Source organism: Physcomitrium patens, chromosome 3 (assembly GCF_059467195.1).
Source record: "Physcomitrium patens ecotype Gransden chromosome 3, ASM5946719v1, whole genome shotgun sequence".
Lineage (NCBI taxonomy): Eukaryota > Viridiplantae > Streptophyta > Bryopsida > Funariales > Funariaceae > Physcomitrium > Physcomitrium patens.
Genome location: NC_143412.1, coordinates 15,271,642 through 15,297,953, shown reverse-complemented (window position 1 = coordinate 15,297,953; position 26,312 = coordinate 15,271,642). Strand labels below are relative to the sequence as shown.

General features: G+C 38.2%; 3 protein-coding genes across 4 annotated transcripts; 2 read left to right on the top strand and 1 right to left on the bottom strand.

The window, feature by feature from the left end:
• The first annotated feature begins 10,970 nt into the window (after nucleotides 1-10,970).
• LOC112280410 (uncharacterized protein At2g38710) lies at nucleotides 10,971-13,981 on the top strand. The gene is made up of 5 exons (XM_024515871.3): nucleotides 10,971-11,552; nucleotides 12,363-12,482; nucleotides 12,692-12,806; nucleotides 13,062-13,152; nucleotides 13,367-13,981. The coding sequence occupies exons 1-5, from the start codon at nucleotides 11,449-11,451 to the stop codon at nucleotides 13,561-13,563; spliced, it is 627 nt and encodes a 208-aa protein (XP_024371639.1). The 5' UTR covers nucleotides 10,971-11,448; the 3' UTR covers nucleotides 13,564-13,981.
• A 2,070-nt stretch (nucleotides 13,982-16,051) lies between these two features.
• LOC112280409 (2-methoxy-6-polyprenyl-1,4-benzoquinol methylase, mitochondrial) lies at nucleotides 16,052-19,635 on the bottom strand. 2 transcript variants are annotated; one of them, XM_024515869.3, is made up of 8 exons: nucleotides 19,410-19,635; nucleotides 18,623-18,749; nucleotides 18,192-18,253; nucleotides 17,719-17,937; nucleotides 17,222-17,366; nucleotides 17,055-17,126; nucleotides 16,846-16,954; nucleotides 16,052-16,385 (listed from the first exon to the last, which is right to left on the bottom strand). In XM_024515869.3, the coding sequence occupies exons 1-8, from the start codon at nucleotides 19,540-19,542 to the stop codon at nucleotides 16,284-16,286; spliced, it is 969 nt and encodes a 322-aa protein (XP_024371637.1). In that variant the 5' UTR covers nucleotides 19,543-19,635; the 3' UTR covers nucleotides 16,052-16,283. The 2 variants fall into 2 exon arrangements, with proteins under 2 accessions (XP_024371637.1, XP_024371638.1); XM_024515870.3 differs by having other exon boundaries at nucleotides 17,719-17,880.
• Nucleotides 19,636-19,702: 67 nt separating this feature from the next.
• Nucleotides 19,703-25,458, top strand: LOC112280407 (uncharacterized). The gene is made up of 12 exons (XM_024515868.3): nucleotides 19,703-19,952; nucleotides 20,205-21,294; nucleotides 21,454-21,521; nucleotides 21,922-22,004; nucleotides 22,321-22,420; nucleotides 22,751-22,836; nucleotides 23,085-23,167; nucleotides 23,401-23,537; nucleotides 23,857-23,958; nucleotides 24,181-24,483; nucleotides 24,679-24,801; nucleotides 24,961-25,458. Exons 1-12 carry the CDS (start codon nucleotides 19,902-19,904, stop codon nucleotides 25,384-25,386), a joined length of 2,652 nt encoding a protein of 883 aa, XP_024371636.1. The 5' UTR covers nucleotides 19,703-19,901; the 3' UTR covers nucleotides 25,387-25,458.
• The last annotated feature ends 854 nt before the right edge of the window (nucleotides 25,459-26,312 follow it).

Here is a 26,312-nt window from a genome sequence, read left to right as displayed (position 1 = left end):
CAGGACTCTATGCCAAGATAGAAAAGTGTGTATTCCACACTAATCAAGTCAATTTCTTAGGTTACATCATTTCAAATGATGGACTTATGATGGATCCTAAGAAAGTTCAAACTATTATTGATTGAAAGATCCCAAAAACGGTAAGAGATGTTCAATGTTTTTTGGGATTTGCCAACTACTATCAGATCTTCATCAAAGACTTCTCTCCAATTGCAGCTCTACTTACACGTTTGACTTGTAAAGACAAACTCCAATGGAATCAAGAAGCAGAAGTTGCTTTTGAATCTTTGAAGACAACGTTTGTTTCTACGCCAATCTTATATCGTGTTGATTTTTCCAAAGCATTCTTTATGAAAACAGATGCATCACACTTTGCTCTAGGTGCAGTTTTATCACAATTGGAAACAAATGACAAACTTCATCCAGTGGCCTTTCATTCAAAAAAATTCTCAGCAACAGAAATCAATTATGAGATCCATGATAAAGAACTTCTTGCAATTGTGGATTCTTTTCAAGAATGGCATCATTATCTAGAAGGCGCTTCCAGTTCAGTCACCGTGTATATGGATCACAAGAACCTCGAGTATTTTATGTCAACATGTGTATTAAATCATCATCAAGCTCGTTGGAGCATGTCTTTATGAAGATTCGAGTTCATCATCACTTATCAGCCAGGAAAACAACAAGATTTGTTTGATGTCTTGTCTAGACGTTCTTATCTTGCACCAAAAGAAGGAGATGCAGCTTTTGAGCAATACAGAATGGTTCTCTTGAAGCTGGAATAATTTCATCTTCGAGCAATAAAATCAACATTGACTATTGATTTAACTTTTCTCAAGCAAGTCCAGTTAAGTATGTCTTCAGACCCTCTTATTCATGATATCAAGAATAATTCTTCTAAATCTCATGATCTCTTTAAATTTGAATTCAAGAACAACCTACTCTATTTCGAAGGACATCTATATGTTCCAGAAGGAGAAGCATGTTTACGCATTCTTCAAGCTCGTCACGACTTCCAAACAGTATGACATTTTGGATATAATAAGACTTTGGAGCTGATATCTAGGGATTTTGGGTGGCATCAAATGTAGAAGGCAGTTAAAGATTTTGTACAATCATATGATGTTTGCTCAAGATCAAAAACTCCTCGTCATCGACCTTTTAGACTTGTTCAGCCATTATCCATTCCAAAACAACCATGGTCTTGTGTTTCTATGGACTTCATCATGGATCTTCCAATCTCAAGTTCTTATGATTGTATATTCGTGATAGTAGATCATTTTACTAAGATGGCACATTTTGTACCATGTACAAAATCTATCACAGGTGAAGAAACAGCTAAGCTCTTTCTTGACAATATCTATTGCTATCATGGATTACCCAAGGATATTATATCAGATAGAGGAACTCAATTTGTATCAAGATTTTGGCAGACTCTTTTCAAGATTCTAAAAGTAGATATAAAACTATCTTCGACATTCCATCTTCGAATTGATGGACAAGCATGTTAATCAAGTTTTGAAGCAATATTTAAGATGTACCATTAACTACCAATAAGATGATTGGACAACTCTTTTGCCATTGGCAGAGTTTGCTTACAATAATATGGTACATTCTTCTACAAAACAAACACCTTTCTTTATTAATTATGGTTATCATCTACGACTTGATACTTTTGACTTTTCAAAAATTGATAATCTTGATGTGAAAGATTTGGCGATTTATTTATCAGAGCTACATGCAACGATGAAGGCACAATTAAAAGAGGCTCAAGAACAACAAAAGGTCAATGCAGATGTCTATCAAAAGGAAAAACCACTATTCCTCTTGGGTGATAAGGTATGGCTACTTCATCGCAATATCAAGACCACTCGTCCTTGTTACAAGTTGGACTATCGAAAGCTGTGACCATTTTTTATTTCTGTACAAATCAATCTAATTGCATATCGTTTACATCTACCGGAGTCAATGAAAATCCATCTAGTATTCCGCATGTCTCTTCTTGAACTATACAAGATAGTGGACTTACCAAGAAGACGACAAGCTCCACCTCTTCCTATAGAAGTGGACAATAATGAAAAGTTTGAAGTAGTAGAAGTCTTAGATTCTAGGCGGCGCCAAAATAAATTGGAATATCTTGTCCATTGGCACGGATATGGTATTAGTGAACACCTGTGGGAGCCAATAAAGAATCTTGCAAATGCAGCAAAGGCGATGGAGGCTTTTCATCGATGACATCCATCAAAATCAAGATGCAAACCTTCTTTATAAAAGAAATAATATCTAAGCAAGATAACATTCTACTTTCAATCCTTGTTCATAGCTTTTTTGCAGTAGTGACGCTTAAGAGATGGAGAACCAACAACTAGCAGATTCGACTCAAAAGCCTTCATTTGCTGACCCTTCTTCGAATGAAGGCTCACTTGTCTGAATTATTTGTTCATCGAGTTCTTGTCTTTGACAATAGGTCAACATTGAAATAGTTTTTTGAGTCACTATAGTAAATCTTTGAATAGAAGGCGAGATACAATTTATTTGATATCACAATCTTTGAAGAGACTCCAGTTGTTTGATGATTTTATTAGTGGTAGAAACAACTCTTGACAGTGTTTGAAATATTTAATTTGAAAAAAATTATGAAGCCTTCAATATTGATCATATAACATAATGGTCTTTCCACCCTAATATGAAACTTTGTTGTTGACTGAGATGACCTATTAACCATCTTCAAAGAAAATAAAGTTTGGCATATGTGGCAAACACAATTTGTTGCATCTTAGATTATTTTAATATATGATAATTGTGCCTTGTAGAACTTGTTCCTAGAAGGGGAAATAATATTATGGGTACATATACTTACTTTAATAATTACCTATATGATTAGATAAAAGTAGCTAAAAATATATAAAAATAGATTAATTTCATAATATTTTCTAGACAAACTTATTAGAATCTTCATAAATATGATTTTGACTTTACATGTGTTTATAATTGACTTTTAGGTTAGAGACTTGATCAACAAGGTAAGTAAAGACATATAGCTTATAAAATCAATACATATTGAAGGTCCTATAGAACATTACCATGTAGCTCTTAAGTAGATGGTATATATAGAGACAAGAGTGAAACCTTCTTCATTCTTGTTAATTCTCTTCTTGCTATAGTTTAGATTCAAGAGTCTTTAATTTTCTTGTCCTTAGATAATAGTCATTTTAATTTTTTTTAATATATATGTTTCTTTACTTTTATTTTGTCATACTTTTTTTTAAAAAATCTCACTTGGTTATTTGCTTTCATTAGTTTTTTTTCCTTGACAACATTCCAAAATATCATGTTAATCTTAATTAACATAGCAATTAATATCTGAATTAATCTGAGTTTTGGTTCACTTTTGATGAAAACAATGAGACATATAGCAAATCAAAGAGGGTTTTTGTCTACTCTTGTTTATCCCCCATTCCCCATGAGCCGTTTTATATAATAGATATATTTGTTTGTATGTTGTTAAGCAAATTTTTGTATAAATTTTGGTGCTCAAAGCTTCTTCACTAACTAACTTTAATTCCATAAAGTATCAAAATGGTTTGTAAGGTATTCATTAGCATAAGCAAAGCTGATGAAGATTCAAGTTTTGAAATGTTCATTGTCATAAAATAATAGATGAAACTCAGTTTTAATATATGTGTTCTTCCAATGTTTCAGAAGCCTCAGCTTCTTGTTGTGCAATTATTAGTTATTGATGAAGGTTTGTTGTGTTTACTTAATGGAGAAAAGTCTAGGCTTCTTTCAACTCCTATATTTTTTTTGTTTTTTTCTTTTTCTTTCTTTCTTTTGATTTTTTATTTATTTATTTATTTATTTATTTATTCCTTTTCTTTTTCAGTGATCTTTTGGGTTGTGTGTGTGTGGGAACTTGAGCAGGTCAATGTACAGCAGCTGGGTCTTTTCAAGTGTTGGGGCATCACAATTGATGGAGAGGCTAAATGTGAGTTTGTCACATGACTTGTAAATGTGGCCCCTCCCCCACTGTCCTATCACAGCTTTTGTGATCAGTCAGGATGAATGAAGTCTCAGGAGTAGAGTGGTCAGAACGAATGTGGACATCCATCAAAACACGTTCATACATGTGCATTTGTATAAATATATATATATATATATATACACTCAGAAATACTAGTATTAAAATCATATCATTATCTAACATTTTTTAAATTAATCAAATTCATTTCTTCCCTGATGTTGCTGAGCAAGTGTGAGAAGAAAAAACAAAATACAGAATAACCACACATATAATCTTAATTAATTTTCAAATAAAATAATAGTGCATGATTCTTAAGAATTTACTGATAATCCAACTATATTTTTTGTCACTTATACTTCAAAAAAAAAATACATACATATTACATTGTATTCTTCTATTAATTTTTTAGTACCTGTAGCATTAAGAAACAACAACTATAGTTGCACAAGCACAGTTTTTCAAAGTGCATAATAAAAACACAAAAAAAAACAACCAAAAATAAAATAAAACAAAATCCAAACAAGTTTATAAAATACTAAGAAATCCCCCATTTTAGCATTTCTAAACATGACACATATGCAAGTAGTTACATTGAACTCTTAAGTCCAGAAAGCATTTCACTCTATTCTATTCTATTTTTGAATAATCCTTTGTTCCAGAGAAAGCAAACTATGAAACACCAGAAGGGCCAGAAACATCATGAACATGAATAAATACAAGAGGTAGGGAGAACATGGTAAAATGAGAGCACTTTTTGGACTAAAAACATACAAGAGATTTGTAGCACATGGAATGAATAATGGTGGTGCCTCAAGTTTCCCATTGTAGCTGTGCATGCAACCCATGTGAGCTTTGTTTTTCCCCTTAGCCAATGTACCACCCCCCCCCCCCAGAAGAAGGAGGGGGGGGGCATGGGCCTTGCATTACAGGGCATCATAAGAGTGACAGTTTGCTTCCTTTGTTGTTGGGGTTCTTTGGAAAAATAATAATAATAATAATAATAAAATAAGGTCTATTCATCCACTGATCTGTTCATGACATTCATCCTCTGCTGAATGCTTTGAGGTTTACTTGTTGATGTGGGGACTCACAACTGGAACAAAATGAAGGATTTTGCTTTAACATTTATAGAGCAAGTAGAGTTTGATTGGAGTGGGAGTTGCTATGCTTTAATCTTTTTCTTAATGTCTGAGTAATCTGGAGAGCAATGAGGTTCTAAAGTAAATTTTTGGTCAGATCTCAAGGGAATGATTAAGTTGGGTTTGTTCTGCAAATTTGCTCCTGTGATTGCAGTGGAGAAAAGTACCCACTCGTTCCAGTTCTTTGTTATTTCAAATTTCAAATTAGTGTGGGATATGATGGGTTTAGAAGGGATGTAAGTGTTTAAATTACACCATTTGTTAATGACACTGATGCAATATGTATGTATGTATGTATGTATGTATGTATGAGATCGGACATGAATTACAAACAGTTGGAAAAATAAATCCTTAAAAAGAATTAACAACTGGTGTTATATTTATTGAAAATCAGCTTGAAGTATAATAATTTATGATCAAACTTGTATCATATTTTATCCTGCAAATAGTGTGGTTTGATATAGATTGTCTTGTGCCATGTGAATGTATATTCAGGAAAATAAAGCTTTATTTTTTATGGAATAACCAGAGAACAAATAGCAGTATTTCAAAAAATATTTCTATGAGTGACTTATAACAGCTACAGTGGCTTGAGAGGGGCAATGCAAAGCACTTCAATTTAACACTTAAATTAAAGAAATAATGATGATGATGATGATGATAATAATAGTAATAATAATAATAATAATACTATGGTGTATCAAAAAGTCATCACATAATGCTGTTAGTAGTTGGAATTCATCACAAACAAAATTCTACTTACTTGTGAATTTGTGGACTTGCCATACTTGTATTTAAGGGTCTTCAATTCTTATTATCAATATGCAACATAATTAATAAAATATATTTATGACCCTTGCTACCACTGTATAAAGAGTAAATATTAACAATACAAAGAAAAATATAGAATCACTGCAAATAAAAAGATTGTAGATTGGTGATGTTGCCAAGTGTGTTTAGGTCACAGAATGAAATAATGTTATTTGCAAATTTATGTATCTAACTTTAAACAACCTAAGTGATAATATTCTCTTTCTAGGTTTGTATATAGATGAAAAGAAAAGAAAAATAATCAAATCAAGAATGCATTGTACACATTAATAAATTATTAAACCCATGAATAAACAAATAAAGGAATAATGTGAAAATATTATTCAATACATTTTAAATTCAGTCAATGTGAATTTTTTTTGTAAACCTTGTGTCTGTTTAAAAGAAATTATTATGATTTTTTAAAGCACAATCAACATTTTTTTATTCTTAAAAGTGACAATGAAGTTGGTAAATTTTTAATATTCCTAGTATATTTTATTTCAATTGGATTTAAAAATAAAAATAAAAAAGAAAAAAAGAAAAAGCTATGAATGAATAATAATAATAATCATAAATGCAGAAAGAAGAATAAAATAAGAAGGTAGAAAGGAAAGAAAGAGTGATGCAATGTGTTGTGTGTTTGGCATAATGTCATGTATAATTGCAGATTTGAGAATGTGATCATAAAATGAACATCCAACATATTGAAAACATACTTAATTTACATGATTGAAATCAATGAACGCCTCATCATCTTACATGATGGATAATTGTTACACAAAAAATACACACATTAATATTTATTTCTTTTACAAATAAGTAAATAAATACGTTCCAAATAAAGGGAATTGTTAAATTGATCCATCACATGACTATCCTAATATTTGTGTATTTTTAATAGCTAAAAATGTTCTCGCTGATGCCATGGAGTATTGGGGCCAGTAGCAATTTTTAAAGGCTTACAACTGGAAAATGAAACACATGACAGTAATGCCTATTATCACATGATGGGTTGATTTAATAAAGGGTGGGTCAATTTAACAATTTCTAAGTAATATACTTTTGTTTAGTTATATTGATATAATATATTAATATCTTTGTAAAACGCATCCGAAAATAACAGAAGAAGAAAGAAAGAATAATTTAGTTATTAAAATAAATTATTAAATTATTAAAATCCACATAAGAGATCCGAGGGTTTCTGAACCATCCTCTTCACATCCGACGTGGAAGACACGTCAGTATTTGGTTTGTTGGCGCGTGCGGCCATCATTGGACGACCAGGCCGGACAGTCGAGGGCAGAATGGCCACGGTGGACAACTGATTCCGGAGGGTCACCTCATCCACGGTAATGGAACTCCGCATCCATAACCGTGCGGCGCGATGGATCGGTGCTTCACTTGCCGGAGGAGCTCCGATCGGCGGAGCTCAGCGTGGGATTGGAAGCACCCACGACACTTTTTCTCACTCAACAGGCCACAGACTTGCCCGCCCCTTGGCCTCCCACGGAAGGAAGACAAAAACCCAACGAACAGAACAAACCAAAATTAAAAACAGAATCAAAGAAAAAAGAAAACAAAAGAAAAGAGAAACGAGCATGCGCAACACCACGACGATGACGCCCAGAATCTGCCGGCGCAACAGACTCCAACGCAGGAAGAGGCTGATCGTCACTCCGTGCGTGCTTAGTCATCAATCAACCGGGGAGCGTGGCCATGGATGAGGAGCTAGACCTTGTCAGCAGGGGAACCCCTCTGGCTTACTGGCTGGTTATCCGGCGACTCTACAAGTAGGGCTCCGATTCAATAATGGAAGGCGCAGAAAGGCGCCGTCCGAACTGGAGCGATCCGATTCTAATCTCCTCTTGTCTGCACAGGCTTTGAATCCACGCCAAGATTACGTCGCTTGCTGATTACTCCACTCCTGTGTGTGGATATGTGTCTGCAGGCCTTGTTGTTATTCTCTCTGCTGCTCATTATTATTGCAATTAGAATTGTAGATGAGAACCACGTTTCTCTCCGTAAGGGAAGTTGATTCTTTGTACAATTGTATGGGTTAGAGTAGTAAAATGTGCAAGGAAATTTTCTTTTGAGAGATTTGATGTAAATCAATAGGTTAAACCAATGAATCAAAAAGTTGTTAATATCTCATGTTGAAGCTACCAAAAATTAATCCCTATACTAGGAACTAGGGAAAATAAAAGATTTAAGTATGTTTGCTAGAGTAGGAAGTCCAAGAGAAGGTAGAGTAGTCGAAGAGAAGAATTGCCAAAAGCAACTTCTATTAATAATATAGTGGTGTTTGAAAACTTTATGCTTAATGTTATGGACGGTGGATGCCACTCGGAATCAAACCCAAGAGCTTGTGATTAAAGTGAAACATTTTAACAATGAATATTAACCTTTGTAATACATGTTTACTTTCAGAAATGCAAGAATATTTTTATGATAGAAGATTTACCCTCATGTATGCTTTCTACATGTTGCATTTAGATTGGAACAAAGAACAAATAGTAGAACTCTTTATCTACATTTAAGTCCCACGAATGATAATCTACTTAAAAAAATATATTCATAGAATTGAATGTAGATAATTTTCTACAAAATCCTCTTAATTATTTATAGGTTAAAATTAAGATGTTTGCATCAATTGCAATGTGTGCTTCTTTTTAGCATTTTTTGCTTTATTTATAATAAAAATATTTTATACTAATATGTATAAATAAATAAATAAAATTGTGATTTTTATTCTTATTTTTTTAATACCATGGATTAACATTATCTACAAAATGTGCACCGTTTGCTTCTTATCATTTCATCAAATTACATATATTATGACTCTTTTTCATTTAATTTTTAATTTATTCATAGTTTTTCTCTAATTTACTATCTTAATTTCATATCTTTAAGTAAATATGTATTTTTTAAAGTTATGGATTATTACTATTCTAAGTAATTATGTAATGAAGTAAAAATCTATATATATATATATATATGTGTGTGTGTATGAGTTTTATTCTAAATATAACATTATAAAGACTGTTGGTTTAGAAAGTGAAAAGAGTACAAAATCTTATAAATCATGGAACAATACTAAAGTTGTGATTTTAATTTAACTTAATACTTATTTTACTTTTTTTTTTTTTTTTCAAAAATATGTTGAAATATAAAAATTTTAAATGTTAAATTTTAAATGAAGATGTAAAAAATAATGATATTTAAAGAGTTGTGCAACCAATATATATATATATATATATATATATATATAACTTATTAGTTTTTTTTTTTTTTTTTTTTTCTAAGAATGGAATTAAAATTCTTATTTTATTATTTTGTATTATTAATTTTTTGTGGTTTCATATAATAAATTGATACTAAAGAATCAATAGTTATATGTGTTTTTATATATATATATATATATATTTATATTATATATATAGTTTTAGTTTGATTTATTATATATTTATGTGTATTTTTTATTTTTTAACTGATTTTTTATTTTACAAAATCTTAAATTTTGATGTATTTTTGAATTGACCCAAGCATCTATCAAATTGACCCACCCATCATTACAATCATCAAAAAAATTCTCAACTACCAAATCAACATTGGTCAAATTGCAATGAAAAAAAATGGTTTCAACCTTAATCAATGATGATAGGTGGATCAATTGAACAATTACTTTTATTTATCATTTTTTTTTAATTCATATGTCAAGTATACTTGAATAATGCTTTTTCATTAATTTCAACAGCTTTTCACAAACAATTTTGTGGTTCACTACTTCTAATATTGAGTAGAGAAAAACAAGTGTAAGTCTTAATTATTATTTGAGTTGTAATTTAATATAATCTATTTTTTTCCTTTAGGAATTTAATGGAATACCATATTTGAATGAAATTTATTTATTTGTTAATGTTGATATATATCTTATGTGGTTATTTCCAAATAAAACCTTGTTCATGTATCATATACAAAATAATAAAACTCATTAAAAGCTCAAATGCAAGTATTTATGTTATGTCATTCTAACAGTAATTATTATTAGTATTGCAGAAATAGTATGTGCACATACTACATGCATCTTTGGAAAATTCCCCCAAAAGTACCCAAAAAGAAAAAGAAAAAGAAAAAGAAAAAAAAAGAATAGGAAAAAAAAAGGAAGTGGTAGATATGAAAGCCAACTAGGCCTCCTCCTCCTCTTCATGAGGGAGACTTTGACTTGACGGCTCGGTTGTCCAACCCTCTATTTCCAAACCCAACCCTGCAAAGACCGAACCACGTTCCCAACCCACAGCGAACGTAAAAAGAACTGTAGGGCATCCCAATTCAGAACGAAGTGGAACAGAGGGGAACGACGCATGCAAGGGCACGCTAGTGACGTGTCCGCCAGGAAAAGGCAAAAGCCCATGAAGGGAGGGCGTTCCTATCGGCGAAGAGCAGCACGGAATTAAGAACTAGGCATCCATCCACACATCCATCCACTCCATCACCCCCGTCCGTCGGTAGGTGATCCCGTCCGGGCATGGGGATCTGGAGCACGCCGTGCCTCTCTCCCCCCTCCCCCGAAAGGCACACAGTAATGATGGCGGATGGAATGGCGATGGTGTGCACAGCTTTAATGATGAAGATGAGGATGGTGGAGAATGGTGGAGAATGGTGGTAGCGATTCTTCCTCCTCCTAGTCAAAGAAGTAGTATTAGTAGTATTAGTATTTGTAGTGGGCTGGTGAAGATCCAAAGACGGCACAGGGCAATGATTCCGGCAATCAAGGCGGAGGCAGGAAGCGTGCCGGAAGCGGGACCGTGAAGAACCAACCAACCGAACCAACCGAAGAACCCACAGCAAGCGAGGGGGGATGGGAAGGGAAGGGGTGGGCAGGCAGGACCAGGGCCAGGGCAACCCAAGGGGGGGGCAGATGAAGGAAAAGGGGTGATGACGCCCTCGGGGGGAACTATTTAGGGATGTGCGTTGGAAGTGACGATGGGGATTTAGAGGAAGGGAAGGGAGGATGCGTGAGAGTCACAATGCTGCGGAAATTCCTGTGTGGAAGTAGCACCTTGGCGTGGGATTCTCTCCCCTCCGCCATCGTTGTGTTGTTGTTCTCCGTGTCGTGACACAGCCCCCCTCCCCTCCCCCCTTCCCGCAGCCTTAAAGTACAGGCTAAACCTCGATTGGATCGGCATCGTTCGTGGGGAGTGGGTTTGCCTTGTTGTCGTAGAAGGGCGGGGTTGAATTGGGTTGTGGGGTGCAGCGTGGGAAGTATTGGAGACTTGTTGGCGCTGACTTGGTGGATTGGGTTGATAAGCTTTTGTTGGGGGAAGCAGAGATTGTGAGAGTGGTCGCGTTTCGGGAGAGGTAGAGGAGAGGAGGGTGGAGTGGTGGTCCAAGTGCGGGCGGGCTTTGGTTGCATGGATTGGTGACAGTATCGTAAGAATTGCGGGGGAGGAAGAAGGCGAGGGCAAGTGGGTGAAGATGGTGTCTGCCAGCATGGAGATGGCGGCCTATTGCTTTGACACGCTAGTCGCCCATTACACGGGCGATGCTGTACCCCCACCTGCGTTCGAAGAAGGGCAGTTGTAAGCTTCGCGCTTTTCCAATTATTATTATTATTCTTATTACTTTCTCTCCTTGCATGCTTGTTTGTATTTCCTTCAATTCTCTTTTTCCATGTTGACTTTCCCTTTAGTATCATGTCTTGTTGTTCAGGTATGGGAAGTTTCCATTGTTGTTCGTTGTTACTCAATCTCCTTCATGAATTCTCGCTTGTTGGAGCTATATTTTTGTTTCCATAGCGAGTAGGCTGGGCATGTAGAGACAGCCTTTTTCTTCTCCGTGTGCCTGCTGTCTTCTGTTCGGGTACATCGTGGTTCTTTTGTCACTGGGATTTTAGTTACTGCTGGTCTTTGTTGTGGTACTTACCTCGTGGTTGCCAACCTGATTGTTTCTCTTGAGCATTGCAGTTCCATGTAAGCAGACGTGTCGAACTGCTCTTTGTTTTCCACCTTTTATACTCTTATCAACCACTTTTCATGGAATTTGACGCTGTATGCTTGGTGTCTCTGTCCTCATTGTTTAGGGTTGCGTGACTCTCTCTATCATGTCTATTCATGGGTATCAGTGTAATTGCTTATGCTGCTGAGGATTCCCATGTTTTCTTGTCCCGTCCTCTCTGCTAAAATTAATATTGAAATGACATAGGTGTAACGCGTTCTTATTCGTTCTGTATCTGTCTCCGTGTGGTGAGAATTGTTGCCCAGGGTTGGGTATCATGGCGGTCCAAGTTCAGGGCTTGTTTACCGCATGTATGTCTTCAGAGAGTCCCAATTCGCCGGAGCGTATGTTTTCAGAGTTTGGGTGTTGACTGTGATTTGTGGGTTCTGTGACAGCCCTTTATTTGTTACATGGAAGAAAGTATTGAATGGTGGGGAACCACGCTTGCGGGGGTGCATTGGCACGCTTGAAGCCCGATATATCATCACCGGGTTCAAAGATTATGCGCTCACAAGGTAGTTAGTTCAGCTCTGGACTGGACTGTTTCTTCGTTTATTCGGGATTTTTCTGTCTGTTTTTACCATACTGGCCACTCGATCACCTTCACATTGCTGTTTTTGTCTCCCTTAAATTTGGGGGTGGTGCAGATCCATCAGGTGCTTTGATGAATGTGCTGTGATGGGTATTACATAGGGATCTTAAACAGAGAAGTTTTATTTTGCAGTGCTCTCCGAGACCGCCGCTTCCCTCCAATTCAGGCACGCGAGCTCCCTTACTTGGAATGCACGGTGTCACTCTTAACAGATTACGAAACCGCAGCTCATTACCTTGACTGGGAGGTACGCAGGACATAATTTACTTTTTTGATTGTTTGTTTTTTTTAATAGAAACCTGTCCCGCCTGATTGTTTAACTCACAGGGTATCAGGTAACCTTGAAGATTACTATTATTATTATTTGGCTCCTGTATGTAGTGCGCACAAGTTTTTTCTTCCTATTTTTTGTTTTTATGTATTTGAGTTAGGATTTGAGTTAGCTGTAGGAGTTGTGTTAGAGAACATCGTTACGACCATTTGTCTTGGCTCTGGATTTTAGATTGGCGAACATGGAATGATTTTAGAGTTCACCGACCCTGACGGCACGAGGAGGAGTGCCACCTATTTACCCGAGGTTGCCGCGCAGGAAGGTAGACATTTTAATCTACGTCCTGGTTGTCTGCTGCTTTAGCCTCAACACAGTAGCTTCGTTACTTCATTGTGTCTGAGTCATCGTCTGTGCGAAGCGTTATACAATAATGCCGTCATATCATGCTTATGAAGTTTAGAAGTTTTCTTCCTATTTTCTACTGTCTACTGGTCAGTTCGAGGCTTACGAAACGGCGAAATTGGGCTATTGCGTAGGATGGACGAAAATAGAAACAGTGGATTCTCTTGTCCGGAAGGCGGGATACTCGGGACAAATCACAGAGTCCATGAGACGCAAGTTCCGCATCACTCGGTATCAGAGCTCTCTGTACACCATGCACTACAGCGAGTACCAAGCGTATGTGAAGCGTATCCGTGGAGCCATCCCTTTGCGTTCCACCATTAAGTGCTGATTGTGCACTTCACAAACTCCACAGCTTACGGTGTGGATATCTTCTCATTCCTTAGTCACGAGAGTGGGCACTTAAAGTTAATGTTAATTTTACTCAGTTCCAGGAGTTTTTGGAATGCCAGTCATGTGGTAGGGGTTTCCGATGACCTGCCATTGACAAGGTGGCTTGGTCATGGTGCTGCGCTTGATCTTGTCTATATCTCATTCTCTTTCTTGTGATTGAATTCTATATCTACCCTAAAGCTTTGTTGCAGGGTGTTCCCAATTCATTCGCGCTTTCAGGTTGAGGGATTTTACGCAGTTTCCTTTACCAGAACACCCAGGTCATTGCTTTAAGCAACTCAATTCTTAGTGGACGAGGCCATTTCCTCTCTGCTGATTTGACTGTCATTAATAAATAACCTTGTAAATTGATCTTACTTAATTTCAGAACATCTTAATTTCTATCATATTGAGAAGATTTTGATTTTGTAGGAGTTGCTAATTGCTCCTCGCAATTCAATCCCTTCATCATTCAGATAGAATGGTTTTTTCTTTTCTTTTCTTTTCTGCGAATCCTTCCCTTTTGCCTTGTGATATTGTCATAATAAACTGAGACACTTTCAACTTTCCCCTAAGCATTCCATCTGATTGCATCACTGTCGAACTATGAATGAGGATCAGCTTCGTTCTCATAGTTTTAGTGGTTCGTCACATCTGTGCATCTGTCCTTGAGTATCAAGAATTCTTATCTGTTGGGTGTATGAATGCTTTCTGGGTTTTGAGCTGACCGCACTTGTTGAGTTGCAAACTCTGAGTGCCCAGATGGTTAAGTTTTTTGAAGTGTCTGTTTATTATATATCAACGGTACAAAATAAAGAGAAATAAACTTCTTGGATGATTCGTGAACCTCTCAGTAATGTAGGAAGTACTTCAACTGAAGTGAACAGTTGTACAATTAACGAGAGAAGTGCGGGTATTGACGGAAACCAGACAAACGGACAGTGAAAGCGGTTGGAGAATATACCACACAAGGAAAGAAATACCCTAAATGGCTAGACATATATTGTTAAAACTGCGAACAATTAGACTGATGATCACGGAACTTAAGTGGGTAGATTGATTAAACAGCAGAGAGAACCAATCGCTGACACTTGAAGGAAGGGCGTAACGCTCATGTTAGACTAATATGCTGCTTAAAACTGACGCAGTCACTAATTGTCAAACGCCACTGTTAGTAGTCGTTCAGTCTTTTTGTTTCAACATTATTTTTGGAGCAAGTGTTCCCTTTTCTACCTTTTAATCTGACAGACGATCTAGAAACGTGTGCGCAAGCACATCCTGATAACAGGAGACCTGCCAACGGCACAGGCACATCGGCTAGGAAGATTTTGCTTTTGGCTAGGGCTGCAGATTTCTAGCTTGCTGATGACGATATTCATGCGCACCTCACAGTATCCACAATGCCTGCTACCACAAGGATAAACACACTTCTCGCTCAAGACCAAAATCCCCCATATGAACCCTCACTTCTCTCTAAAACACGATGGCCTTCATACAGATCTGATCACCTGCTACTTAAGTGTAAAGCACGCGCTGTACAACGTCGAATTTAGTTCCTGTAGGTCACAGCCAAGATCTAGAAACATGTGTAGGCTACATATCTTTAAGTTGCAAGCAAAACCAGATACAACAATTCGAGTTTATTGCACCAGTTTCGAAGCTAATGTCTACCCTTGGCACCGAACGCTCCAAACAAACTGAGTAGCAATCTCTACAGAGATGGCATTGGTACTGCTCTGAACGTAAAGTTGGTCAATGTACAAAATTTGTTGAGAAACAGACAGAAACGGTAGTTCTTAGAGATCGCTACAAGACAGACGAGGGTCAGAGGATCTTGATAATGATAGAAAATTTCCCGAAATTTCAAGGCCATATTGTTTATAATGGCCCAATTTATTTATCCACAACTTCGTGACATGATGTCAGTGTCCTTTACGCCTGAAGTTGGCACAAGTTGGCTCGAGTTATTGAGGCCTACTCAATCTGTTTTCTCATATCCAAAAGTGATTAGAATAGATACCCTTAGTGAGAAAGTTGACGTGAATACGATAATGAAGTTGAAGGGAAATCAGCAGAGTTGATTACTGTACTTCCTGACAATACCTCCCACGCCAAAGAAAAGCGGAAGTATAACACCAACATATCGATATACCAATACATATCTATAAGTGCTCCTTCTCTGCTTTACTTTGGCGTGGGAGATTTACCAATATGCCGATGTATTGGTGCTAAACTTGTGGCTGCCTTGAAGCCATTTTTGAGCTTAGATAAGCCCTTGATGATTTTCAACAGCTAGAATTGCTGCATCCTTACACTCACCATTAAACACGATACAAGTCCACAATCTCATTAATTGCATTCATGATACTGACAGCACAGTGGATACCCTGGCCTATTTTTCAACACACTCTCATAGTTCTCATATTCATATTTGCACCAGATCAAAATTTAAGACATGAAGGATAGGTGTTGTATAGCCAAATGGAAGATGTGATTACTACATCAAGTCACAACACCGCGTGTTCTCTTTACACAACGGAAGGCGGCAGAGTTTCATACAAAAAAAAAATACTCATCCACACAACTTCTCCAGCTTCGTTTTCCTCCAGCAGAATGAGTTTAACAACCAGGATCTAAACGCTACACAATTTCAACTTCAAATAAGATGCGATTGTAGGCCTACAATTTAAAACCAGAATGTATAGCGACTACTCCACCCACCAAATTCTCATATTGCACATCTTTGAAACCTGCATCAGCAATCATAGATGCAAATTTTTCCTGCATAAAAGAAAACACCTTGAAATTAATTGATGATGAGACTCCGAGTTCGTGATAGGGGTTTCATAATCAAACTACCTTCTATGCGAACACAGAGCCAAATCAAACCAAGCTAGAGGTTGTACGCTGACATTGATCACCTTCATCCCAGAATATACCACTCAATCTTACTGAACTTGACGTGCACAAAAAATTTCGAAGCTTATAGACTCAAGATCTTCAAAACCTACATCATATTCTGAATACTTCACAAATTTTAGGAAAATACATGTCTGGTGTCGTACAGTTCGAGTTCAAACAGTACTCATCCAGGTGCATTTCCTTAGCAATGATGGGCACCATCAAAACTTACTGCCGTAAAATTCTGAAAGGGACTCAGAATAATAACTGGAATAAGACACATACTGGAGGAATCTTATCTCTGAAAGGTTAATGCACAAGGTTAACGGTCAAATCGTACTTGGTTTGGAAACTTGCGAACACTCTCCACCAGATATTGATACGATGCTCGATCACCTGACACCACCTCACCTATCCTAGGAATGACATTAAAAGAATAGGCATCGTACCTGCAACCCAAAAGTAATTAAAAGGAAACGTTAGGCGTCATATTGCTGTAGCTCTGGTTGAAAGTATCTGATAAGAATAACAAGGTCGTGCGTCACTTACACTTCTCTAAATCCAGGTGTAGATACATGGCTCAGTTCAAGGCACAGAAATCGTCCACCTCGTCTCAATACTCTGCAATAAAGATGATTTAAACGTCAAAACTTAGGTACCATTAGATTTCCATAAAACCCACCGATGGCAAAGAAATACAAGTGATAAGTACATGCCTGTAGGCTTCTTTCAAAGCACGATCAATATGTGTTACATTCCGAATGCCAAAGGCGATGGTGTAGCCATCCATGCTTTCGTCGTTCAATGTAAGTGCTTCAGCATCTCCTTGCATCCAGACTAAGCATGCAGCATTTCCCAGTCCTGTTTTTCCCAATGGAAGAAGAAAAAACTTATATCAGATTAAGGTCATTGGAACTAGCGAATTCTAGAACGCCAGAGGCAACACATACGTAGCAAATTCAATACTCAGCTGCATGTTGCTACAAGGATCCAAATAACAAATTCCGATCAGAGTATGAGACAAGTATTGACAACAATGCCAATCACTGCTTCATCACCTCTAAATTCTGCTACTTGTTATCAAGACGAAACAGGTAAAAAAATTCTGCTACAAAGACATACACATCGAAGGCGTTCAGTTTTGGTTTTTCTTAAGTACATTCAAATTAAACAATGTGAATTTCCAACTTCTGACAAATAAGTAGAAATTTACCCCTCTCTTTGGCTCGTTTTTTCCCAACCTCGAGCATGTTAGGATTGATATCACACACATAAACTTTTGTCCGATCCTCTTCATCAACACTACCTAGTGTATTGCCAGGAACACGTTGCTCGGCCTTCTGAATTGCATTAACAACACGGAACGCAACATCGCCTACACACCAGGATCCCAGTTTTATCGTCATGACAGCTTTCATATCGAGCATGCGCACTAGAGAGATTACAGAAACTTAATCAGTATGACCAAAAGGAACCAGAATTATCAGCTTTATTCAAAAGGCATTAAAATATTTTGGGCTGCGAACAAATCTAGGTCATAATAATGCTGAGAAATAGTTGCAAATAAAATGGGTGGACATGGCACGACACAAGGTGAAAATAGGGTGTTCGACTGAAATTGGAAAGCAATACTGAAGTCACTAAAATTTCGCATTTAAAACTGTCCATGGCCAAAACGGTGTTTACCTGTACCCCCAGCCACATCCAAATGCTGCATGCCAGGAAACGGAGCTAACTGAGACACCAGTCTGCATCTCACATGAAGGAAGATTTAGAACCACAGAGAAGACTAAAGAATGTTACGCTGTCGCAGCACATGCAATTACGAGAAATCGATAGCCAATTGGGGGAACGAAATGTTGTACAATTGACTCATTCTCAGGCATTGGATGAGAAGTTAGAATCTGCTTTCCAGACAGAGCTTGGTACCAATAGCGAACACATAATGCACTTGATTTTCGTCGTAATTAATAATATCATAGTGCTATGCGTATTAAGTCGTTGAAACGAGATGCTCTTTCAACACAGAATCCTCGATAGATCACTAACAAATAATACATGAGGTTGAAATTAAAACCTATACCACCAGCAATAAATTAGCTCCAGCAAAGAGATACCTGTCTTTCCAGAGGCGGTGCAAGCCTCCACTCATAAGATCATTCATGAGGTCATAGTTTGAAGCCACGTTCGAAAATACCTCCCCAACCAGCTTCGATTTCTCTTGCTCAGGTACTTCCCTAAACCCTTTTCCATATTACAACACAGCCGTAGTAGAGAACAAGATTAGCCCTCAACACCCACATCCTACGGCCTAGTTCTCTGAAACAAATCGATGATGAACTTAAATACGGATGCATTCAGCACCATTCGAGATTTAACACTTTGGGATTTCAGTTTCGAATGCTCTGTGCATACTGATCATTCCTTTTTTAAACCATGATTTTAGCACCAGAAATTAGAAAGCAGAGTCTGCCTGCCAACTAGAGAAATTACAATCGCTACTCGTTTGTTAGATTTCCACGTGACAAAGCCAAAGAATGCCAGCAAGCAAATGAACCAACATTTTACACGAAACACGAGCCTGCAGTAAGTTGGTCGTTAAAAACCTATGTTCAGAAGAGGTTGCAATCCATTTCCTTTCCTCTATCGATACCTTTGTCTTATACGAAAATGCAAAAGTATCTTCAACATCAGCACTTGTCAGTATGATTCTCCGCATAAACCCTACTCCACCCAAACCACCTAACCGATCAAATTTGATGCGATCACCGCAGCCTCGCCAAGATTTGCCCCACATATCTCTGCTTGTGCATTCCCCATCTCTGAACGCAAATTTTCCGACCCCTCACTCTCATCATCTCTCAAATCCAACCTAAAAGCAAAATGCTCATCCTCCGTGCTCACCGAAATTGGTGAATTTGGAATCAGGACTCGGTTGTGGGGATTCCGGCTGTTCCAGAGGACCCAAATGGAGACCTCTGTAGACACCGCGATGCCAGAGACGCGCGCATCCTCGCCACCGCAGCGCCATCGCCATCACTGCAAACACTCTTCACAATCTGCTCCTCAAGCTGACGATACCGTGCAACCGCAAGCTTTGCAGCATCGATCGTAACCCAGTTTCTTCCTGACGGCGACGAGTGTCACACGTACATGGAACTCAAAATTTAACACGTCCCCCACAACATGGTTGTGTGAGGTTGCTTGCCGGTCAAGTGTGAACATTCATTGACGGTCATGTAGAGTATCATCCTTGTAATCAACGGGGTAAATTACCGATGCATTCGGTTGGAGTGGTCTTCATCCTTGGCATACCTTAGTGTTCATCCATGGGAGCAGTTTTGTAGCAGAGTGTCAATGTGATTGCACAGTGGAACTCAAGTTTCAGTTGCAGCCATGGCGCCGACAGCGCGATCCCAGGGTGCTTCCGCCCGGCCTCAGGCTCCTGTAAGCCTAGCTTTATAGTTTTCGAAAGCCTTTGCAGTTGCTTCGGATCGAATTTCAAGATATTTGGGGTTGTTGGGCATGTGTGTGTTTTGAACTTGGTGCAATCACTAGGGTTCCGGGTTTAAGGTTTAAGGATTCAGATATCGAATGACGAAGTAGTTAAGGATTGTTTAGTTATTAGGGACTTTTAGGTTTTATTCTCTGTGAGGATTTCGAATTGATCTGGTTGCACGTATGTTTGGTATGATGCAGGCGATTCAGGTAGTGAAGTCTAGGAAGGAGAAGCGGAAGGAAGCGAGGCGGGCTAAAACCCAGCAACGCCTTCATCAGTGGGTGATTCATCAGGCTGGAAAGCGGCGAAGGGCTCAGAAAGCAGCTGAAAAACAGCAGCCTGCGTCAGAAGATCCATCGTCGCTTGTGAAAGTTAAGGAAGGCCATGAGTCTAAGCAGGAGATTCCTCGGCAGGACAAACCTAAGTTGGTCACTCCTGTAGCACCTGCTGTGGAGCGTAAAGGTGCTCGGAGCAGAACGCCACATAAAGATGAGAAGAAGGCGAAGAAACGGAAAACCAAGTTTGAGGAATTCCTTGAAAGGGACTTACAGAAGGCGGCACTCATCAATGCAGAGGCAGATATAGCTCTTGAGCGCAGGTTGGCTAAGAAGCTTAAAGTCAAAGGAGGAAAATTGGGAGGTTTCGACGATGGGATGGCTGATATTCTAGATGGACTTGACGAAGGTGCTGAGATATTAGAAACCAAAGAAGCGGGTTCCAGGGGTCGTGGCTGTCAGAAAAAGAATTTGGTGCCTGACGCAGAACCTCTTTCGCTGAAGAAACAAAAGCAAGTGGAAAGTGAAGATGACCTAATTGGTAGTGACCATGACGATAGTGATGGTTCTTTGCAAGATATGTTCATGGATGATGAAGATGGCTCTAGCCTGAGTGGAACTGATTCAGACGATGCTGAGGACGAGCAATTGGGGAGCGAGGTAGAGGACCATGAAGAGTCAGGATTAGAGCTTCAAACAAATGGAAGTGAGGGTGGTTCGGATAGTGAACAGGTCGATGACTCTGACTCGGGTTCAGATGAGGAAGGAGAAGACGATGAGGCAGGAGAAGTAGATGAAGCGGAGGATTCTGATGATGATGCCAAGGATGTTAATCTACTCGATGGAGCAAAATCAAAGAAAGAGAATCTGACTGAGAGGAGCAATCGAAAAGATGGCGAGACTGACATCTATGGTAGGAAGAAAGTAGATGGAGTTAAATATATCCCTCCTCATTTGAGAGGAAAGTCTAATGACTTATCTGAAGAGACCATCCGCATCCAACGACGTCTCAGAGGTATGATCTCGATTGTCTCCTTGAGTTGGATTTCCCTTGTTTTTAATGTGGACCATGACTGCATTTAAGGTACCTTGTTTTGTACAATCGTTTTTTTAACAACCTATCGTGGTATTTTTATGTATATGTACTTCCGTTGACAGGGTTCTGTTGTTACAGGTCTCCTTAACAGGCTTTCTGAGGCAAACGTGGAATCGATAGCTTCTGATGTCTCCCTTCTTTTCCAGGTTTTTTAGTTTTTATTTCTTTTCTTCTTCTTTCGTGAAAAACTGTGCATGCTGGGAGTACTGTTCTTTTTTAGATTCACTGAATTCTGGTGAAGGTTTTGGTTGTGTACCTGTCAGAAGATGTAATATCCATAATTGTAGTATGTGGAGTCACTCCTACCCTGATTTTGTTGTCTTTTTTTTCGTTTTTCCCTCTCTTGTATCTTCATCTTTTACAGCTTCTATTGAATTTCTGAAAACCTCTTTGTTTCTATTTTCTAGTAGTAGACAAATTTAGATCATAATTGAGATTCAACGGAGGCCTATTGTTTTATGCATGCTACACAGTAAAACTTGTATTTGTGAGAATAGTCCATAGCGTTGAGAAGTTTAATAATCAGCAAGAATCATTGACTCGCAGGCACATGGGCGACGCATGGTTACTGAATTAGTGACTGACGAAATCATTGGTGCCTGTTGCGGAGGTCCTCGAGGAAATGATCAGTAAGTGCTTCCGGACATTTGCCTCATTTTTTGGGGGAGTTTGGACGTAGAGGGGATAGATTGTTACAGGTTGGCATTTGGTATTGGTTCCCCTCTTGATGTTGTTTCTTGTTGGCCTTGATTGTTAAAATGGAACGTTACTTATCCTATTTTCACATCTTGTTGGCGCCCGCCATCTCATCTATCTAGTATTTTTTTTTTTTTTTTTTTTTTTTTTTTGAATGAATGGTTCAATAGTTCTGTTATTTCCTGTTGCACTTTTTGAACTCTGTGTGGGAGGCATCTGCACCAATAACGTCTTGTGTTATCGATGAAGATTTGCAGCAGTGTTTGCTGCCTATGTGGCTGGAACAGCAACGATGGTGGGTATGGATTTTGGAGCGAAATTTTTAGCTTCTCTCGCTATCGCATTTGAGGTAATTTTGAGCTGATAGCTTCGCCTCGCTAATCTTGTCAACAGGTTTTTAATACATCTTTTTGCGAAGCTTGCCTTTGTAAAGTTGAGGGTAAAGTTAGATAAGTTATTGGGGCATCTGAGTACTTGTGATAGTCGTGAATTGACATAATGATTCACCAGTTACATCTTCATCTTTGCTGTCAGGCTTATGGTTTCTTTGCCATTGGTTATCCGGAATCGTAATCAGGTTTTTGGGAGTCTATTTTACAGAAACGTAGTTCTCTTTGAATCGCAATTTCTCATTGTGACTTTTTAATTTATTTTATTTTTTGTATCTATGATATTATAGGAACAGTATGAAAAGCATGACAGCCTTGCATTGCGAAATCTTGCGCTGCTTTTTGCTAACTTATACTCCTTCAACCTTATTTCTAGGTAATAGTTGTAAGAATTTTCTTTATCATTTTTTGAATTTGTTTTCGGTTTGTTCCTGCGTTGAAGATGTGGGCGCTAATTTATAGAAGTATTTCTGTTGCATCTCTTGTATGTAAGAGAACTAAAAATGACATATTAAAGAACCTTTGGCGACTCTACAGTGCAGGAGTTGTAACAACTTAACTAGTGTTATTTTACTTTTCATTGAATGACCTAGACAACTTACGTGTGAAAAAATGGTTCTACAGCGAGCTGGTGTATGATTTGTTAGGCATGCTGTGCAAACGCTTTGAGGAGCTTGATGTTGCCACTATTTTGGCCCTCTTACAATGTGAGAAATTGCCTCTTTTTCCTGAATTCGCGATTCTAATTCAATTTCAAGTTTACTCACGTGTGCATCTGTGTATATTGCATCTCTCGTTCTGGAGTTTATAGCATAGATTGACGTGTCTGAGTACGTCATTTTTCGCTACTTTTCGGAATTCCTTCATTCTCCGTCTTCATGGCGGCTTTGGTCCAATGCTTGTTCTCATTCCACGGCACCCTGGTATTGCTAATGTGCAGCATGTGGGATGGGTCTCAGAGCTGCAGACCCAGCGTCAATGAAAGAATTTGTCGTCGCTGTGCAGCAACGCACAGCTGAGCTGAAGGCTACCCTCTCTGGCAGCAATAATGGTAAACCTGTGGATCTTGGTAAAAGGGTGAGTTTGATTTTACATATAACTGCTTTGCCACGTTGTAATGACAGTCTTCATAATCTTCACTGTAGCCACATATTCGTGTAACACTTGGAACGGAACATTTTTGCTCTTGTACAAAATTTTAAACCCCCTTGATTGCTTTTTCTGACTTAGTATCGCCTCTTGTGGAGTTTTCAGTATTAATACTATTCACATGTTCTATTTCACGAGCTTACAATAAAGTGGTGTAGTAAGTTCGAGTACAGTTTTATAACTTTCTATTATATTTTTCATTTTTGTGATATATAACAAGCGTGTATGCTACTTTTGCGTTAAGCAGGTTCAATTCATGCTGGATATGATTTGTGACATTAAGAATAACAAGCGGCGAGCCAAGGATGATCCCGCCCATCACATGCGCCTCAAAAAATGGCTCCAGAAAGTCAGTGATGCATGTAAACTGAACGCAGGCTTCAGAATCAATACTTTTATCTGATTCTTTTGACATGTTTAGCTTTAGATCTAATACTATCGTAATTATAACTGAAGTTTTAATGCTGAGGTATGTGTGTGGCACTTGTAGAATTAAGAAATATATACTTTGAATTGATGGGCGCATGGAAAGATGGATATTTAATGATCAAGTATTTCTGTGATTCCTCAGCTTGGAGTTGAGGATGTGCAATTACGATCTGTCACGTGGGAAAAGCTATTAGAGCCAGAGAAGAAGGGCCAGTGGTGGTTGCCAGGGCCGCCAGGTGGAGAGGATAATTTGGCTGGTACAAGGGCAGAGTTAGCTGGGGTCATAGACGGAGGCGCTGCTGAAGCAGACAAGATGCTCCAACTTGCAGCTTCACAACGAATGAATACTGATGCACGGCGGGCATTATTTTGTATTATCATGAGCGCTGAGGATTGTGTAGATGCATTTGAGAAGATTTTGCGGCTGAAGCTGCCTGGAAAGCAAGTAAGATGGAAGGCCTTTCCACCTCCATCAATGCTGCAGCGTATTATTTTTTCTTGAAGTCATTGCTCAACTATTTAAAGTTTTGGAGAGTAATGGAATTTGTAGAAAATATTCTCAATTATTATTCATAGAGGGCTTTGATTACTCTTCTAATGGGATCAAGCACGTACTACCAATACTATTCTTTTGGTGCAGGATCGAGAGGTGGTGCGAGTTATTGTGGAGTGTTGTATGCAGGAGCGGGCATACAACCCTTACTATGCTTTGATAGTAACGAGGCTCTGCAACCACGACAAAAACCATAAATTCTCGTTCCAGGTATCAATAGATCTCAGTATGAAAGGCATGTTTTGCTTGTGAGCTTTCGATTCTCCGGTTCAGGGAAGGGTGATTTTTTTATCTCTTGATTAGTTTTAAATTTTTTTTGTCACCCTTTTTTTCGTAACTGATTACGCATGACTCGTACCCACTGTGCAGTATTGTCTTTGGGATCACCTCAAGCAGCTAGATTCAATGGAGCTTCGGCGAAGCACAAATCTTGCCCGCTTGACTGCAGCGCTAATCGGATCCTCCTCGATTTCACTGTCGGTTGTGAAGGTTATTGATTTTGTTGACATACAAAAGCTAACTCCGAAGGTCCTTCTACATTTCCGTATTATGTTTGAGTACTTGCTTGGGGAGTACAGCAATGAGGTGGTTTGGAAGGCTTTCTCACGTATTGCAAGCTCAGCAGAGTTGACTGGCCTGAAAGATGGAATAGCTATCTTTTTGCACCAACGCTTTTTGAAACAAGTGAAAAGTTCAGAGAATAGTGACATTTTAGTTAAGAGGTGTAAGCTTGCCAAAAAAGCGTTGGCTAACGTTCAAAATTTGCCTTATGGAAGCCAAAGTAGAGAATTGTGATCCTATTATTTATGTTATTCTGGATTCTTTTAATGCTGCTTTGTTAATATCACACAGCTGCAGCTTTTCTCACTCCCTCAAGCACTAGATTCTGTTCATTTATGAAACGGGGAAGCTCCTGACGTAGTTTTGCTCATGATGTTGCAGTTTACTTGTCAAGTGTTGTTCGTACTCATCTACATTTCAAAAAGAATTTCCATACACATTTGAACTTAGAATGAATTAGAACACCATTAAGTAGAAGTGACTACATGAGTCTTTGTCTTTAATCTGATTTCGTTAACCACTATTTTAACATTTTTCAAGTATGTTATGCTGCCGAAGGCTGTATTCATTGTTATATAGAGCTCATGAAATGAAGCGAGGGTTGCAGTCGAGAACTGCCATTCATTTGGAATCTTTGAGAGCATGTGTACATGTATGGATTCATATGATTTTTTAAAAATAATTACTTCCAAAACTATTTAAATTTTCTCTTTGTTTAATTTCTACTTCCTCCACTTGTCATAATTTTTTAGTTTTTTTTATTCCAATCAAAAAATATTGTTAAATCAAATGGTTTGAAAAGTATTGAATAAAAAAGAATTAATTGGTTTAAAAAGGCATGTGCTAGATGGGGGTAAAAATATATATATATATATATATATATATATTCTTGAACTAATGAATTGGATTGACGAAAAAGGGATGATTTTACCATCACCCATTGAAAATACTTCATTCATCCAACCGTGATCAGAATTCCTGAGCACGGAGAGGAGCGTCGCAGCGATGGCCGCCATAACCCGCCATAGCCCGCCATAGCCCGCCATAGCCATGTAAGCTTCTACACGCTCTCAAGTTGCCGTAAGATTGATTGCTGGGGTCTGCGTACGATGCTCTGCTGCCTGCTCAAATGTTTTGGAACCGCATTGTGAGTCGTCGTC